Here is a 20,254-nt window from a genome sequence, read left to right as displayed (position 1 = left end):
ATAACTCTACCATGTTACATTATATAGATGACAAAGAGAAGGCAAATCAATGTTCCTACCTACTAACCTTGCCCTGGGTATTAACCCTTAAATAATCTATTACTTTTTATAGTACCCTCCTACCTAACCTAAACCCCTCCTGCTTTCAGTACGCCTGCTCAATCAACTCTTCAGTTTTCATAGGATTTGGGAAGATGGTTATAGACATCCCAGAGTAGAAAGAATTTTGGGTAACAGACTCTAATTCCACGGAAGCAACTGCGAAACCCACAATGGTGATATCAGCATGTTTTCAACTCTATCTCCCTCTTCCATGTCTTTGAAATACTAACTTCCTAAGAGGTCCAAGACCCACCATCACTGTTGAATTAAATAACTAATTCTTAATCGATTACATATCTGTTCATAACGTAGTTAACAATTCACATGCACACACACGCAATTTGTTTGAAAGGAAAAATTGCATACCTAATAGTATATAAATTCCGAATGTTCTTCTCCCCACCTTGTCCTTCCTTAAGAGCTTGCATTTGTAATAATTTCATAATGGCTTTTATCAAGCCATGTGTATTCCTGTAAAGAAATATAACAAATTGATAAATGCAATACATATAAAGTGAATATTCTAATCGGGTACTTAAATCTGCCTTTTTTAAATAATTGAACACTCGCCACCCACACTGAACTGTAACCACACACATGCACCCACCTCATCCTACAGTATAGCCAAGAGGCCTAAAGGTAGACAGCTCCCACCCAACACATTTAAAAGAGAAGTGGAGCCAAAGAATCAAACCACCAACCTATCAATCACCTCTCTACACACGCTTGGGGGTATCAATCAGGAAAAAATAAACATTAGCCCACATAATTGCAGGCAGTGACCACATCAGTTACCCATACTGAATAATTAAGTCCTTCATTTATAAATATTAGTAGACCATGAATAATAACCAGACATATGAAATGGATTAGCTACTCAAAAATGTGGGCCAGGGGACCATTCAGAGCAAATAACCCCCAATAAAATAAAGTTAATGGGAGTGGGGAATAAAACCTTAATTTTTTTCTTTATTCTCTGTAAGAGGTAGGAGGATAATATATTAAAAAAAAAAAAGAATGAAAGAAGAAAGGAAAAAAAAAGAAACAAAGATGAGAATTGCCTGCCCTTTTTCTTTCGTTATTAATTTTTTTTTAATTGTGACATGGAATTTTTCTCCTGCTTTACTGAGGTAAAATTGACAAATACGATTGTAGTATATTTAAAATATACAATGTGATATACGCATACATTAACGTAATTATGGCAACCACTTTATAATTCACACATCCATCAACTCACATACTTTTCTTTCTTTTTTTTTGGTGGGAATGCTAAAGATCTCCTCACAGGAATTGCGAGTATACGACAGAGTACTGTTAACTACAGTCACCACGCTGTACGTTAGATCATCAGAACGCGTTCACCTTCTCACTGGAAGTTTGCATCCTCTGACCCACCTCTGCCCACTTCTCCCACCCAGCCGCTGGCAACCACCATTCCACTCTGCTTCTAGGAGTTTGGCTTTTTTTTTTTTTTATTCCACATATAGTGTTACCACTCATATTTCTCTCTCTGTCTTATTTCACTTAGCATAATGCCCTCCAGGTTCATCCTTACTGTCACAAATTAGCCTGCCCTTTTTAAATAAGGTTCTCCCCGGGGAATGAAGAAATTTAGAAATAAAAAAATATTGCTTGTTCAATAGGAAAAAAAGGAATTATTTTTTAAATCACGGCTGTTGATATTTACAGAGCATCCGTTGTAAGCTAAGTACTCCCCTAAGTGCTTACCGTCTATTGTCATTTACTACCCAAAATACAGTATGTTACAAATCACTGTTTATTTTTAGGCTAGGACAAGACTTGGACTCAATCCATTGGTATTATTTGGGGGCAATTATGTGAGGTGTTATTTAGTGTAATCTTTTACATTTCAAGTTTTCGAACTGACATAGGTTTGCCCATACTGTCCAATACAGTAGCCAACCGCCATACATGACCGCTGAGCACACGGACTGCGGCTAATCCAAACTGAGATGTGCTAGAAGCGTAAAACACACACCAGATTTTAAAGACTTAGGACACGGAAAAGAATATAAAATGTTATGTGTAATTTTTTATATCGACTCTATCTATACGGAAATAATATTTTCGAAACATGGGGCATACAATATATATAACTAAAATTAACATCACCTATTTCTTTTAACTTTTTAATATGGCTATGAGAAAATTTTGAATTATATATGTGGCTCACGTTTGTGACTCACCTTTCCTCATCTAATGATTTACTTTTCATATGATCAGAGTTTTAGAGAAGACAGGTAACAGACCTATTTTTCTATTGAAGTATAATTAACATACAGCATTATATTAGTTTCAGGTGTACAATATAATGATTCAACGATTCTATACACTCCTCTGTGCTCATCAAGATAAGTGTACTCTTAATCCTCTTTAACAATTTCACCCATCACCCCCACCCACCTTCCCTCTGGCAGCCATCACTTTGTTCTCTGTATTTAAGAGTCTGGTTTCTTTGTTTATCTCTATTTTTCTTTGTTCATTTGTTTTGTTTCTTAAATTCCACATATGAGTGAGATCATGTGATATTTGTCTTTCTCTGATTGACTTATTTCACTTAGCATTATATGCCCTCCCCGGCCATCCGTGGTGCCGCAAATGGCAAAATTTCAATCTTTTTTATGGATGAGTAATATTCCATTGTATATAAACACCACACCTTCTTTATCCATTCGTCTATCAATGGACAGTTGAGTTGCATCCATATCTTGGCTATTGTAAATAATACTGCAATAAACATAGAGGTGCACAAAAAAACCACAGAGATGCATAGATCTTTTCTAATTAGTATTTTCACTTTCTTTTGAGTAAATTCCCAATAGTAGAATTACTGGTCATATGGTAATTCTGTTATTAATTTTTTGAGGAACCTCCATACAGACCTATGATTTTTAACCAATTTGGGGCATCTACCACTTTAAAAAAGCAGTAGAATCCCAGAGAAAAACACATACATCATATTTGCATTTCATTCACAGAACTACTGAGGCTAAATAATGAATGCCAGTTTTCTTTTTTTTTTTTTAATTTATTTATTTTTAGTAATCTCTACACCCAACATGGGGCTTCAATTCACGACCCCAAGATCAAGAGCTGCATGCTCAACCGCTTAGCCAGCCAGGTGCCCTTGAACTCCAGTTTTCTAACCTTTCTTTCTTTCTTTCTTTCTTTCTTTCTTTCTTTCTTTCTTTTCTTTCTTTCTTTCTTTCTTTCTCTTCCTTCCTCTTCTCTCTTTCTTTCTTTCTTTCTTTCTTTTCTTTTCTTTTCTTTTCTTTTCTTTCTTTCTCTTCCTTCTCTTTCTTTCTTTCTTTCTTTCTTTCTTTCTTTCTTTCTTTCTTTCTTTCTTTCTTTCAAGATTTTATTTATTTAAATGACCGAGAGAGAGACAGGCAGAGAGAGAGGGAACACAAGCAGGGGGAGTGTGAGAGGAAGAAGCAGGCTCCCAGTGGAGGAGCCTGACATGGGGCTCGATCCCACAACGCCGGGATCACGCCCTGAGCCGAAGGCAGATGCTTAACGACTGAGCCACCCAGGCGTCCCTCCAGTTTTCTAACCTTTAAATTCGGTCTTGTTTGGCCTTATTTGTGGACCAGATCTTACTGTGTGAATAAGTAAGTGTACTATATTTTAAGTGAGAGTGTAGCATGAATAGTTTATAAGTTTTGAAAAATGATGGCATCAATCAAGTAACAAATCCACTCAAATAGCAGTTAAATTCAACTAAATAATTATTTAGATTAAATATTTCATGTGGGCTGAGAGGGATGGTTTCAGATTAACTATTATTTAAACCCCTGCTTTAATTGTAATTAACTAGGGAACGTGGGGCAAGGCACTTAACACCTAGAAGCCACAGCATCCCCATCTATATAGTCTAGAATCATGATAATAAGCCCACCTCTTGTGTTGTTATAAAGAATAACTAAGAGTATGTCAGCAAAGAACCTGGTTATTTTTTCAATAAACTGTGGTAATCTAATACACGCAACTGTATCATAAAGATTGTAATGTTTTCCCTGTTTACAGATGAGGCTACTACGCAAACACAAGCATCAGAGATCATAAACGCTCAAAACTGGAATGTGCCTAAACCTACCTACAAACCCAAACCTACCCTACCTCCTAGTATTTTCCATCTCTCCTCACAAAACCCTCTTTTTCTTGTTTTTAAGCCACTGTTACTCTGTATCTGAGATCTACTCTTAAAAAACTGAATTTCTATTGAATTCTGTATGATTGCAGAAAGAGGTTACAATAATAGTTTGATTAGGGGCACCTGAGTGGCTCAGTGCATTGAGCGTCCTGGGATCAAGCCCCATATTAGGCTTCCCGCTCAGTGGTGAGTCTGCTTCTCCCTCGTCCCCTGCCCCTCCCCCTGTTTGTGCTCTCTCTCTCTCTCTTCTCTCTCTCTCTCTCTCTCAAATAAATAAAATCTTTTAAATAAATTTTTTAAATAAATCAGTTTGATTAGTACTGAAAATTAAAATGGTGAAATAGAAGAAAATACAACCACTAGCAGAACGAAAACCAAAGACAAGATAGAAAAATTTTTCATTGAAACTATGTCTTCAAATTACAAAGGCTACCAAGTGCTAGGCAAGATTCATGAAAAAAATTGCTGACATTTCTCAAATCCAAAGATAAAAGGAAAATCCTATGACCTCTCAGATTTATAAGATAAAATTTATAAAATAAAGACCATTTAGGGGCGCCTGGGTGGCACAGCGGTTAAGTGTCTGCCTTTGGCTCAGGGCATGATCCTGGCATTATGGGATCAAGCCCCACATCAGGCTCCTTGGCTATGAGTCTGCTTCTTCCTCTCCCACTCCCCCTGCTTGTGTTCTCTCTCTCGCTGGCTATCTCTGTCTCTGTGGAATGAATAAAATAAAATCTAAAAACAAACAAACAAACAAACAAAAAAACCAGAAGAGTTCTGTTCTCTTAAAAAATAAAATAAAATAAAGACCATTTAAAAAATAATAATTAAAAAAAATAAAGACCATTAGACTGACATCATTTCTAATTTGGCATCAGAATTCTCATCTGCAATACTGAATGAAGAAATATACATGGAAATAAAATGGAAATAGAATGGTTTATATAACTTAATAAGTCTAACCTCGCCCCCGAAAACTAAGAGTAATGTATGAGGATAAAAGAAATACTTTCAGACATTATACTCTGAAATTCTCAAATAAGTGCTCCAGTTAAAAGATAATACATGGTAACTGCACAATTTTGTAAATATATCTCAAACCACTGAGTTATATACTTTCAAAGGATGATTTTCCACTATGAGAATTTTATCTCAATAAGTCTGTTATTTAAAGAAAGAAAGAAAGAAAAAGATAAAGCATACAAAAGAACTGACAAAATAGAAAGAGACAGACTACAAAGAACTGGTCAGAATGAATACCAGAAGAACTTATATTCAAGTCTTTAACATTTTTCAAATGTGACTATGAAGTTTAAAGCAATTGTTCAGAGAGGATTTGGAAGAGGGGAGGGGAGAGTGTGGAAAAAAAAAAGAGAGAGAGAGAAAGACAACCTATAACTAAAATTCCAGATACGTTTTAAAAAAGTTAGTGGGGAGGGTTTTTAGGGGAGAAAAAACATTAAGTTAAGACAAGAGATCATCCAAGATGAAATGCTTAACAACATATAGGAAAAAGCGTTACTATCCAAAAAAAACAAGAAAAGCAACAAAATAAGGCTAATCACATAATAGCAAGATGAGCAAAGAATATAGATATGCAAATCACAGAAGAATAAGGTTCAGTGTTGATGAGTGAATGGGGAAATAAACACTTTCAGGTTGAGTATACATTGGTTCAGTGTTGTTTTTTTTTTTTTTCAAGTAATCTCTACACCCAACGTGGGACTTGAACTTTCAACCCTGAAATCAAGAGTCGCACGTTCTCCCCAACTGAGCCAGCCACGTGCTCCCATGGGTTCGGTCTTCATAAAGAGCAAAGTGACAGTATTCATAAATGTTTAAATCCATTTAAAAAAATTCGAAATGTATATACCCTTTCTCCCATAAATTCCACTTTCGAGAACCCATCGTATAGAAATACCCTTTCGGGGGCACTTGGGTGGCACAGCGGTTAAGCGTCTGCCTTCAGCTCAGGGCATGATCCCGGCGTTATGGGATCGAGCCCCACATCAGGCTCCTCCGCTATGAGCCTGCTTCTTCCTCTCCCACTCCCCCTGCTTGTGTTCCCTCTCTCGCTGGGTGTCTCTATCTCTGTCGAATAAATAAATAATAAAATCTTTAAAAAAAAAAAAAAAAAGAAAAAGAAATACCCTTTCGTAGCCAAAAGATTACACTGCATTTGTTATCTTAAAAAATGGAAGAAGAAAAACATGTTTGTCAATAGAGAAATGTTTAAAATATAATACATTTAGGGTGCATGGGGGGCATCCAACTCTTGGTTTCAGCTCAGGTCATGATCTCGGAGTCTTGAGGTCGAGCCCCACCTTGGACTCCTGGCTCAGCAGGGAGTCTGCTCATCCCCCTCTCCCCTTCTGCCCCTGCCTCATGTGCACAAGCACGCCCTTCCTTCAAGCTCTCTCTCTCTCTCAAATAAACAAAATCTTTAAAAATAACAATAAAATAAAATATGATACATTCATAATGAAGAATACTCCGCAGCTGTTAACAAAGATGCGAAAAGATGTATGGAAAGCTATCCAATACGTATTAAGTGAAAAATGCAAGTTTTAGAACCATATACATAGCAATGGATTACTCAATTTTAAAACACTTAGAGTGTACGTACTTACAGATACTCTCTTTACAGGTCTAGAAATGGGGCTACAACTTCAATGGAATTAGCTGGTCCCTGATTCCACAGGCCTGGTCCTGACTGCAGACCCTCACCCTAGCCCCTTCTATATTCCAGAGGGAACCAAGTTAAGATTCGAAGGCGTCTCTGAAACACGCTAGGAGCCCCGAGTCTTCTAATTTCCAGTGTTCACCAGAGCCCAAAAAGAAATTGAATTTTTAAAAAAGAAGAAGAGACACAATGACAAAAGGAACAGTTTTACCACCTAACTGCTTTCACTACCTACTTGTGCCATTGTTTGAGTTTTCAAAGAAGTATGCACCACTTTCATTTTTCTATTAGTGAAAAAAGGGGGGAAAGAGATTTATAATCTCACGGTGAGGAAGGACTTGCTGAACACAAATAGAAGAGTAAGTCTGATCTCCTAGATGGATAATATAAGCAGAAATTTAAGTAAACAATGAAATAGCCATGGTATCTATTATTTAGGACCTCTCGCTTGGCACAGTTTGGCACAGACACAAAAACAGGTTAATATGGAAAAGCAGACTTCTGAAGAACATTTGCAGGAATTGGAATTAGCCCTTGTGTAAGCAGGTTCTCTGTGGACAGACATACAGAGAAGAGTTCTTGAACGAATTGAAGTGAAGGCTTTAATCAGGACAGAAAAGATCTGGTTACATATTGTGACTAACTTACCCATAGTACAATGTGTTACTAGATATTCCCACATCCGGGTGGGAACTGTGCCTCCAATTCAACATGTCTAAAACCCACCTCTTGCTCCTCCCATGCACCTTTTCTTTCCATGTTCCCTAGCTACCTGTTAGGCAAGTCAGAAATCAAGGAGTCACCTTTGACATATTCCTGTCACTCATCCTCATATTTAATCCACCTCAAATGCTTCACCCCCCTTTTTTAAAAAAAATTATTTATTTGAGACAGAGAGAACGTGGGGTGGAGGAGCAGAGGGAGAGGGTCCTCTCCTAAGCGGACTCCACGCTGAGCAAGGAGCCCAACGTGGGGCTCGATCTAATGACCCTGAGATCGCGACCTAAGAGGAAACCAAGGGTCAGATGCTTAACTGACCACACCACCCAGGTAGCCCAACTTCACGCATTCTATATCTCACAAATCCATCTATTTCCCTCCACGTCTAGTGCAAGCAGGCAGGTATCTTCCTTCACCTGATATATACCAATAGCTCCCTAAACTCACCTCCTTATATCCATTGTGCCTGCCCAAAACCCAACACTACTTATAAAGATTTTATTTACTTGACGGAGAGAGAGCAAGAGAGCACAAGCAGGGGGAGTGGTAGAGGGAGAGGGAGAAGCAGGCTCCCCACCAAGAAGGGAGCCCAACACAGAGCTCGATCCTGAGACTCTGGGATCAGGACCTGAGCCGAAGGTAGACATTTAACCGACTGAGCCACCTATGCACCCTCCAACACTTTCAATATTATGTGCATGTTGTAGCCAGAGTGGCCTTTCTGAAACCCCTGATTCCCACTAGATAAATACTTCGGTACATTCCCTCAGCACTCAGGATAAAGACACAAATCCTCAAGATTAGCCATTGTGAACTGTATTACCGGGCCCCACCTACCTTCCCAGATTAATCTCAAACCACTCTCCCTTTGCTTTTGACTTTTTTTTTTTTTTTTTGTAAAGATGTGATTCGTTTATTTGAGAGAGAGAGAGAGAGAGACAGTGCACAGGAGCTGGGAAAGGGACAGAGGGACAGGCGAACTCTCTGCTGAGCATGGGGCTTGACCCCAGATCCACGCAGGGCTGGATCCCAGGACCCTGAGATCATGACCTGAGCCAAAGGCAGACGTTTAATCAACTGAGCCGCCCGGGGGCCCCAGCTTTTGACATTCTTTTAGGCCTTCCTACGAGCCATCGTCCCTCCCACCATAGGGACTTGGCACATGCTATTTCCTGTAATGGGAAAGCCTACCCTCTCCTGTCTGCCTGGATAAATTCTATTCATTCCTTGGTCTCATCTTAGGTGTTACTTCATCAGGACGGTAGTAAAGGGACTCCCAGCACAGTGTATTTTGTCTGAATGTAGTTTTTTTTTTTTTTAAGATTTTATTTATTTATTCGACAGAGATAGAGACAGCCAGCAAGAGAGGGAACACAAGCAGGGGGAGTGGGAGAGGAAGAAGCAGGCTCATAGCGGAGGAGCCTGATGTGGGGCTCGATCCCATAACACCAGGATCACGCCCTGAGCCGAAGGCAGACGCTTAACGACTGCGCCCCCCAGACACCCCTGAATGTAGTTTAATACCTAACTGTGCGACTATGTGATTGTCGCAGGCCCTGGCTCTAAACCAAAGGCATCACGAGTACAGCGACTAGTTCTGCTTTCCTCACCATGATATCACAGCACCAAGCACAGGTATACAGGAGGTAGGCAATAACAATGCGAATTAAAAGATGATAGTTGGATGGAAGACAGCTAAGATATTGTCTTGCTTGACTGCAGAGGAAACCTCTCAAGGTAATTGCTAGCTCTACCATTACGTGATTTTACACGTGCACACTGACATGACCGTATCTGATAACTTCTTTATTAAAATTTGTTATTTAGTTTACTACTAAATAAACTGATATGAATAGTATTACTAGTTGTAGTTATAAGCCCTTCACCTCAAAGATTGTATATTTAGCAAATGAGGGAATAGGAGGAAAGATAAAATTAATAAAATACCTGTCGTGTTATCAAGCAATGAAACAACCCTATTGAGGGAAGGGAGGCAGGTAGGTTTTGTTGGAGCTTTTTTTAATATATCTTAATTCTTGTAATTCTAACACTAAAACCAACTTAAGACTCCTGATAGAAAAGATAAATATTCAGTGTGGTAAAGAGAGATTTAACTACTGTATTGAAGACTGCCCACCGTGCAGCTAAACTCACCACACTGCACATGAACTCCTAGGAGAATCTGAAGAATATTAGATGGTTCCTGTGACTTAAGATCAGAGTGGTCGCGAAGTCCCCTTTGGAAGATGCCATTTGCTTTCACTCGCTTCCCTCTTAATTCATTTGTTATACATGAAAATCATTAAATAACAGTGCAACTTCTGAAACTTAAATCCCTCCCCCCATCTGCCCCCTACCCCAGTGCTTCTAAAGAGTGGGTCTAGGGGGCACCAGGGTGGCTCAGTCGGTTAAGCTTCCAACTCTCGATTTCAGCTCGGGTCATGATCTCAGGGTCATGAGATCGAGTCCCGTGTAGGGCTCCAAATTGGGTGTGGAGCCTGCTTAAAATTTTCTTTCTCTCCCTCTCCCTCTGCTGCTCCCCGCCTCCCCCAATTAATTAATTATTCTACCTACTTTTGAAATTCCCTATAAAAACTTTTTAAAATTATAGGAAAAGTACCTCTTTTTAAAAAAAGTTTTTTTTAATTTTTTAAAGATTTTATTTATTTTTTATTTTTTATTTTTTTAATAATTTTTTATTATATTATGTTAGTCACCATACAGTACTTCCCCGGTTTTTGATGTAAAGTTCGATGATTCATTAGTTGCGTATAACACCCAGTGCACCATGCAATACGTGCCCTCCTTACTGCCCATCACCGGTCTATCCCATTCCCCCAGCCCCCTCCCCTCTGAAGCCCCCAGTTTGTTTCTCATAGTCCACAGTCTCTCATGTTTCATTCCCCCTTCTGATTACCCCCCCTTTCTTTATCCCTTTCTTCCCCTACTGATCTTCCTAGTTCTTATGTTCCATAGATGAGAGAAATCATATGATAGTTGTCTTTCTCTGCTTGACTTATTTCACTTAGCATTATCTCCTCCAGTGCCGTCCATGTTGCAGCAAATGTTGAGAACTCGTTCTTTCTGATAGCTGAGTAATATTCCATTGTATATATGGACCACAACTTCTTAATCCAGTCATCTGTTGAAGGGCATCTCAGCTCCTTCCACGATTTAGCTATTGTGGACATTGCTGCTATGTACATTGGGGTGCATATGGCCCTTCTCTTCACTACGTCTATATCTTTGGGGTAAACACCCAGTAGTGCAATGGCTGGGTCATCGGGTAGCTCAATTTTTAACTTTTTAAGGGACCTCCACACTGTTTTCCAGAGTGGCTGTACCAACTTGCATTCCCACCAACAATGTAGGAGGGATCCCCTTTCTCCACATCCTCTCCAACAATTGTTATTTCTTGCCTTGTCTATTTTTGCCATTCTAACTGGCGTAAGGTGGTATCTCAGTGTGGTTTTGATTTGAATTTCCCTGATGGCTAATGATTTTGAACATTTTTTCATGTGTCTCTTAGCCATTTGTATGTCTTCATTGGAAAAGTGTCTGTTCATATCTTCTGCCCATTTTTTGATTTGTTTATTTGTTTCTCGTGTATTGAGTTTGAGAAGTTCTTTGTAGATCTTGGATACCATTTGCAAATATATTCTCCCATTCCGTGGGCTGCCTCCAGGCAAAGACCCCATCAAAAAGGAGAATTACAGACCGATTTCCCTAATGAATATGGACGCCAAAATCCTCAACAAGATCCTGGCTAATAGACTCCAACAGTACATTAAAAGGATTATCCATCACGACCAAGTGGGATTCATACCTGGGATGCAAGGGTGGTTCAACATTCACAAATCGATCAGCGTGATACATCATATCAACAAGAAAAGTCTCAGGAACCATATGATCCTCTCAATTGATGCAGAAAAAACATTTGACAAAATACAGCATCCTTTCCTGATTAAAACCCTTCAGAGTGTAGGAATAGAGGGTACATTTCTCAATCTCATAAAAGCCATCTATGAAAAGCCTACAGCAAATATCATTCTCAATGGGGAAAAGCAGGAAGCCTTTCCCTTAAGATCAGGAACACGACAAGGATGCCCACTCTCGCCACTGTTATTCAACATGGTACTAGAAGTCCTTGCAACAGCAATCAGACAACAAAAAGGGATAAAAGATATCCAAATCGGCAAAGAAGAAGTCAAAATGTCTCTCTACACAGATGACATGATACTCTATATTGAAAACCCAAAAGAATCCACTCCCAAACTATTAGAAGTTATAGAGCAATTCAGTAATGTGGCGGGATACAAAATCAATGCTCAGAAATCAGTTGCATTTCTATACACGAATAATGAGACTGAAGAAAGAGAAATTAGGGAATCCATCCCATTTATAATAGCACCAAAAACCATATGTTACCTTGGAATTAATTTAACCAGAGACGTAAAGGACCTATATTCTAGAAACTATAAATCACTCTTGAAAGACATTGAGGAAGACATAAAAAGATGGAAAAATAGTCCATGCTCGTGGATCAGAAGAATTAACATAGTTAAAATGACCATGCTGGGGCGCCTGGGTGGCACAGCGGTTAAGCGTCTGCCTTCGGCTCAGGGCGTGATCCCGGCATTCTGGGATTGAGCCCCACATCAGGCTCTTCTGCTATGAGCTGCTTCTTCCTCTCCCACTCCCCCTGCTTGTGTTCCCTCTCTCGCTGGCTGTCTCTATCTCTGTCGAATAAATAAATAAAATCTTTTAAAAAAATAAAAAATAAAAATAAATAAATAAAATGTCCATGCTACCCAGAGCAATCTACACTTTCAATTCCGATCAAAATACCGAGCACATTTTTCAAAGAACTGGAACAAATAGTCCTTACATTTGTATGGAACCAGAAAAGGTCCCGAATCTCCAAGGAAGTGTTGAAAAGGAAAAACAAAGTTGGGGGCATCACAATGCCGGATTTCGAGCTGTACTACAAAGCTGTGATCACAAAGACAGCATGGTAATGGCACAAAAACAGACACATAGACCAATGGAACAAAATAGAGAACCCAGAAATGGACCCTCGGCTCTTTGGGCAACTAATCTTTGATAAAGCAGGAAAAAACATCCAATGGACAAAAGACAGTCTCTTCAATAAATGGTGCTGGGAAAATTGGACAGCTACATGCAAAAGAATGAAACTTGACCACTCTCTCACACCATACACAAAAATAAACTCCAAATGGATGAAAGACCTCGATGTGAGACAGGAATCCATCAAAATTCTAGAGGAGAACATAGGCAGCAACCTCAACGACATCGGCCAAAGCAACCTTTTTCATGACACATCTCGAAAGGCAAGAGAGACAAAAGATAAAATGAACTTATGGGACTTCATCAAGATAAAAAGCTTCTGCACAGCCAAGGAAACAGTTATAAAGATTTTATTTTTATTTATTTGACACAGAGAGAGACAGCCAGTGAGAGAGGGAACACAAGCAGGGGAGTGGGAGAGGAAGAAGCAGGCTTCCAGCGGAAGAGCCCGATGTGGGGCTTGATCCCAGGACTCTGGGATCATGCCCTGAGCCGAAGGCAGACGCTTAACGACTGAGCCACCCAGGCGCCCCGAAAAGTTCCTCTTTTAAACACCAACTTTATCCAAAATTTTCTTGGTAATTTTTTTGTGTGACACTACAAGCTGATTTCCTTCCCTTAGTCCCCCTGACAATAAAGCCAGTGGTTGTTTCTACCATTGTTACTGTTTGGAGAGGAAATATGTAGTTTCAAAAGAATATTCCAGAGGATGATGACAATGGAAAACACAGTGGCATCTCACCATCACAGGAACACAGTTATGTTACCTTTGACAATGACTCTCTATCCACTCCATGTCTCCTCCTTCTAGCCCTGTCAGAGCAGCACTGGTCTAACATTAGTCACGTACGCACAATTATAGTTCAAAGCTACGGCTGAGCTGAGGGGCTGAACAATACCTATTTCCCAAGTCATGGCTTTCCTCCAAGTTCAATCCTAGTGCAGAAGACTCCTTGCAAACAGTGTTCCAGTCTCCTGTGTGAGGACTTGCCACTCCTTCCCCATTCATGTGGTTTCCGTGTAGGGAACCTAGCACACATGTTCACACAGTGAAGACACAGACTCTAGAGGGTTAAATTGTGTCTCCCAGAAGGATACATCTAAGTCCTATCCCCTGGTACCCGTGAACGTGACTTTCTTCGGAAATAGGGTCTCTGCAGATATAATTAAGGATCTTGAGATCAGATCATCCAGGGTGGGCCTCAGATTCAATGACTGGTATACTTCTAAGAGCAAGGGGAGGGGGAGCAGAAACAGACACACAGACCAGGAGGGCCTGAAAAGACAGAGTTGTGCAGCCACAAGGCGGGGAATGCCAAGGGTTGCAACAGCCACCAGGAGCTACGAGAGAGAAATGGAGGGGCGCCTGGGTGGCTCAGTTGGTTAAGCATCTGCCTTTGGCTCAGGTCATGATCCCAGGGTCCCGGGATGGAGTCCCACAACAGGCTCCCTGCTCTGCAGGGAGCCTGCTTCTTCCTCTGCCTCTCTCTCTCATGAATAAATAAATAAAATCAAGAAAAGAAAGAAAGAAGAAAAAGAAAAGAAAAGAAAAGAAATGGAACATGTGCTCCCAGCCTCCAGAAGGAACCAATCCTGTGGCCTCCTTGGTTTGGTACTTCTAGCCTCCAGAATTGTGAAATAATAAATTTCTGTTATTTTAAGCCACCAAATTTGTGGTCATTTTGTTGCAACAGCCCCAGGAAACTACCACATGGCCCCTGGCAGACCTGACTGGTCCAGAGAGAACATCTCACACACAGGTCCTTGGAAATCCATAACTGTGGCCAACCTCCGCTGGCTGTCTCTTATACCTAAGAGCCAGGAACCCAGGAGCAGGTGCTGCCCTGGGGATTCGAGGCAGAGAGACTCGGTCTGCGGCAAGAGGGGAGAAACACAGTCTGTATCCAATTCAGTTCTGAGGCCCGGCTGCATCCCTGTTCCTGGGTCCTGGGGGACACCCATTGACCAAAAAAATAAAAGCACCCTTTTATGCTCAAATTAGTTCAAGTGGGTTTCTGCAACTTGTAGCCGGAAGAGTCCTAACACACTCAGTAACCTGCTACAAAATCCTTCTGTGAAGACCAGCTGGGACAGGTTCTTCCTTAGGAAGGTGCCGGAAATAGCTGAATGGGTTCGAGAACCCTCTCAGTGATGGCAACAGAAACTTCAGGCCTGCGCTACAAGCGGAGCAGCAAGAGGCAATGGGAAAAGGAACCTTGATTTTCACTGGGCCTAAGAGCCAAGGCGCAGATCTTATCATGAGAGGGGCTGTGGGTCAGTAACGACCCGGAGGTTTCCAAAGAAATAAATAAGTTAAGAAAGAAAAGAAAACATTTTTGGTCAAGCTGTACAAACTACAGTAATTAAAGCCACCCACAAAACCGGCTTTTCTCTAGGTAAATATAGCACGGTTACTACCGGGCACACGCAGAGCACGCATCAGGTTTGCTTTGTGTGGGGCTGATTCGATGACAGCGTGAAACACTGCTCATGTATGCTCAGTCTCTCTCGGGAAAGACTTCAAATAATGCTTGGTTCTTTGCTTTTGAAATATTCCAAATATGAGGGACAAGGAAGGACCCATACTAATTTTTGGAGCAGGGATGAGAATGACAAGGGTCTGGGTTGAAGAGAATGACACAAATTATCTCCGAAGGGGGCATCGCTGGGTATGATGGGAACAAATGGTACAAATGTGGCCAAGTCTCCTTTTTCACCAGAAAGAATAATTGGTCAGCCTTAAGCACAGTAAGTCGCCAGCAAATAAGAGAACGTTAAACACTAGATTAATGATCAACAAATCATTTTCTAAATTCGTTATAAAATTATACGAGAAAAGAGAGAGAGACAAAGAAGACCAGGAAGAAAGGAAGGAAATCAAAAACAGTTCTGGGGAACCCAGGCTTGAATAAATGACAAAAAATTATGCTTAAGAAAAAAATCTAAGAAATATAATGTTATTGACTTTTTGCTTGGGGAAGTTCCACATACTCATTTGTCTTCTCAGTCCCAGAAAACAGCCTGATTTCTTCTGAAGCCATTTCCCACTATAACAGTAACATGTGTTTCAGTCGTTGCTTTTCCTAAATCACCTAGAAACATCTTAGCACAAACACATGGCTCTTACAATGGAAGATTTTGAGACAAACAAAGCCTTCAACCAGATCAAGGAACTTGAAAAGAAATAGGGCAGAATGTCCTAGACGAAAAAAGTGCCTGGAATCACTTTTCTGGTTACGAGCTGCAAGCTAAGAGAGGTTCTGGGATTTTAGGGAAAGAAGAAGGATTGGAGAAAAGAAAAGAAAAACATCTGGAAACAAGCTAAACAGCTTACAGGAATATTTAGAAGACATGATGGGGAAACAGGCATGGGCTAATGATTCTGTCACTCTCAGATAAGGGTGAAATGAGCAAAGATACCCATGTAGATATAAACCTGAAACCATCCCAAATTCATGAAAAATACTGACACCCCAACTACAGATGAAAGCATGCTATGACTGTACCCCTTAAATCGTGGGGAAACCTCATGAAGGCATCCTTCCTTGATGCTTCTTCTCCTGCCAAATAAAATAAAAATGGAGAACCTAAATAGTACAGAAAAGCTTCCATAGTACAAGATATGAATACATTGTCTCCTCAGTTGCTACCCATTGCCTGCAAGAGAAAGAAACAAGTTTCGCAAGGAACAGAGTCATCAATAAAAGACAAGAGCCAGAGACATGAGAATTTTTCTCATTAAATTACCCTAAATATTAACTCCCAGTAGTCCTTAGAATCATTTTTAAACAACTTGGATCTTCATCAATCTATGATCAAAGACTCACTCAATCCATCAGCTTCAGTCAGGACCACTACGGGCATTTAAAAAAAAAAAAAAAGATTTTATTTATTTATTTGACAGAGACAGAGACAGCCAGCGAGAGAGGGAACACAAGCAGGGGAAGCGGGAGAGGAAGAAGCAGGCTCTCAGCAGAGGAGCCTGATGTGGGGCTCGATCCCAAGACCCCGGGATCACGCCCTGAGCCGAAGGCAGACGCTTAACGACTGAGCCACCCAGGCGCCGCCACTACGGGCATTTTTAACAGTCTACACAAGATTTCATTAAAAAGCTGGCTTTGCAGGGCGCCTGGGTGGCTCAGTCAGTTAAGCGTCCGAATCTTGGATTTGGCTCAGGTCATGATCTCAGGGTCCTGGGATCAAGCCCCGCCCGCATCAGGATCTGAGCTCAGCATGGAGTCTGCTTAGGATTCTCTCTCTTCCTCTCTCTGCCCCTCCCCTGCATGCTCTCTCTCTCTCTCTCTCTCAAATAAATAAAACCTTCAAAAAATAAAAAAAATAAAATAAAAAGTAGGCTTTCCTTTAGGAATCTCAGGAAATAGACTTTAATCTCTCACACCTTAACACACTTTATTTTCCCCAAATACATAAATTGCAGGTCTCTCCCCTATTTAAAAGCACAAAAGGCACAGAAATCAAGGGCCAGCCTAGTTTATCTAGCACACAACCATCCTCCCGAACACATTTTTTAAAAGAAGGAAGGGGTTGGGGAAGCAGTTGAACTAAAATTACAGGCTGTCATGATATCTCAATATCGAAAACTGAATACCTGGTTCCAAAGGAGAGTACAGTTTTTATGCACAATCCCGTTACTAAGCAACTACAACAATGGCTGCATGAGCTTTCTAGAAGCCTAGAAGCTAGTGCGGTAAGGGGGGGGGGGGATCTAAGAACAGAAAAATGGAAAAACTTGCCTTGGGAATCGTTATCTCAGGATAAATCCAATGTAAAACAAAAATAAACAAAATCTAAAACAATCTAAACTTAAAACAAGCAGTTCCTTAAGAGACAAGAAAAGTACATGCTACCATGTATCATTCACTTTAATTTCAGTTTGTTTAATTTCAAAATTCACATTTAACTGGTGATAATGATTTCCTTACTGTATTTCCTTTGTGGTCCCCCTTCTTTCCTTCACCCTCCCTAGGGAATAATTTTTTTTTCAAATTTCCTTACTGATTAAAAGAACATTTTAGACCTCTTAAATCCATTTCTTTGTTTACAGAAGCTATAAAAACTAGTTTACAATTGTTTCATGTTGCCTCAGCTTTGAACCAAGAACACTCTTAGACATCAAACTATTCCTTTGAAGGGAACAGTCTCTCAAACGGAGCCAGACACTTTCCCAGCCACTCCCTGAAGCTTAGACAACCAGACCTTTGCAAATGTCAAGTCTTTTGCAAAGTTAGACTATACAATGTAGCACGCTCTAGACCAATGTTTCTGAAATTGTACGTTGAATGGCGGGAGGCGGGGGGGGGCTTCCATACATGTTCCAAGAGAATTTTATAGACTAGATTTACAAAGAGCCAAGAAGCAGGTTATAAGGCTAGGGGAGACGACCTCACAGACTTTGCCTTCCATCTTTCCTTGCCCCTTTCAACATTTACTGCAATGCTGAGAAAGCTCCAGAACCTACATTCTCTAAATCTCTGTTCTACAGAAGGCTGCCTCTCACTATGGCTCGCTCCCTCCCTCTCTCAATCTCTCTCTCAGTTCCTGAAGGATGCACTAGCAGTTCAGCAAAATGAAAAGATTACACTTTAGAATTCCTGTTCTCCGTCAAAGCTGAGCAATTATTGTGTGGCTCTGTTCCCAGGGTGCCTCTAGATTCTATAAATCTCTCTTTGAAGAAGGGAAATCCAGAGACCAGTAGAAATTTAAATGCTGGAAACTGAAGATCCACAATGTCTCAGGCAAGAAGCAGAGGGAAATGTCAAAGTCATTCCTGCTTTTATATCCCAAAGATAAATGTGGGGGAGGGGGGGACTGTATGTTTGTTTGATTTTTATTTCTAGTTTTATACTGTTGTGGTCAGAAAAAGTACAAGATATGATCTCAATCTTTTTTAATTTATTGAGATTTGTTTTGTGGCCTAACTTGTGATCTATTCAGGACAGTGTTCCACGTACACTTGAAAAGAAATGTGTATTCCACTATTTTTGGATAGAATGTTCTGGATATATCCTGTTAGGTCCATCTGGTCCAACATATCATTCAAAACCACTGTCTCCTTGTTGATTTTCTGTCTGGATGATCTGTCCATTGATATAAGTGGGGTGTTACAGTCTTCTATTATTGTATTACTGTTTCCTTCCTTTATGTCTGTCAATAGTTTTTTTTTATGTATTAGGTGCTCCCGTGTTGGGTGCATAAATATTTAAAATTGTTATATCCTGCTGTTGGACTGTCTCCTTTATCATTATGTAGTGTTCTTCTCTGTTTCTTGTTACAGTCTTTGTTTTAAAGGCTATTTTGTGCAATGTAAGTACTAGTGCCCCAGTTTTCTTTTTGCTTCCATCTGCATGGTAAAAAGATGGTTTTCTGTGTCACAAAATTCCCTGAACAGCATTTGAAGGAGAAGGCTGTTTGCGTCTCCTGTTTTTAATTAAATTTAATTTAATTTCTTACATTTCTTCTCATTTTGGTTGGTTTTTTTTTAAAGACAGAAACAATGCAAAGTGTAGTCTTTGTAATCTTTGCAAACCACAAAGCTCTGCTACTTGAAATAAAGCAAAAGAAAAAATTCTTCACACATAATTATTATCTCTACTGGCAACAATAAATAAAACGTAGCACTTATATAACATATATCATCACCAAATTGATTCAAAAATTAAACTGGATAGCTTCAAGGTCTACCCTGTCTCCATCTCCCTGTGGCTTTTAAGTTAGTCAAGAACATTCTCAGATAAGAAACTTTAAAAAAAAAATTTCCCCCCAGGATCTTCCAATCGTTAAAATTCCTATATAGGTTTACTATAAAATACAAGGCTTTCTTCTGTCTTGACCATGTTTCCGATGACCCTTGAAAACTAATGGTCACCTATATGTTTCATATTACCCAATGAAGCACTGCCTATAATAGGAAAAAAAATTGAAAACAATAGGGTTTTGGTAAATTATGGCATATTCACACAATGGAATATTATGCAGCTCGAAAAAATTAGAAAGCACTTCATTTTTGTTAAAGAACAATCTCCAAGATATATTTTTTTGACCAAAGAACGAAAAATAAATACTGTGTACGGTAGGCTATTAATTTTGGTTTTTTTCTTAAGGAAAAATGTAAACACATACATTGTCAGTTATATGTACATACAACATCTCTAAAAGGAAAATAAGATCTGGTAAGAGTTTTGCCTCTGAGGAGAAAAACTGAAATACAGGAATAAGACAGACACCTTGCCTCATATACCCTTTAGGGTTTTTTCCATGTGACTGTGTTGCTTATTCAAAAAATAAAAAATTTTGTGGTCTAATTTTTTAGACGGCAGGCAGAGGGAGAGAGAGAATCTTAAGCTGGGCACAGAGCCCAATGCAGGTCTCGATCTCACGACCCTGAGATCGTGACCTCAGCTGAAATCAACAGTCAGACCGAGCCACCCAGGTGCCCCCAAAAAATACACTTTTAAATTTAA

The 20,254-nt window shown here is 39.9% G+C and overlaps 1 protein-coding gene across 5 annotated transcripts in view; it reads right to left on the bottom strand.

The window, feature by feature from the left end:
* Nucleotides 1–20,254, bottom strand: part of FOCAD (focadhesin) — a 297,831-nt gene that overhangs the window by 239,194 nt on the left and 38,383 nt on the right. For all 5 annotated transcript variants that reach the window (XM_026506454.4, XM_048223032.2, XM_044386894.3 and 2 more), the window contains one exon: nucleotides 469–573. In XM_026506454.4, coding sequence (XP_026362239.2) covers nucleotides 469–573 — 105 coding nt within the window. The remainder of the gene's footprint in view (nucleotides 1–468; nucleotides 574–20,254) is intronic.

The sequence above is a fragment of the Ursus arctos genome, unplaced genomic scaffold (genome assembly GCF_023065955.2).
Source record: "Ursus arctos isolate Adak ecotype North America unplaced genomic scaffold, UrsArc2.0 scaffold_18, whole genome shotgun sequence".
NCBI classification, from domain to species: Eukaryota; Metazoa; Chordata; class Mammalia; order Carnivora; family Ursidae; genus Ursus; species Ursus arctos.
Note: the sequence above shows the minus strand (reverse complement) of the source record. Positions and strands in the feature narration are given on the sequence as shown.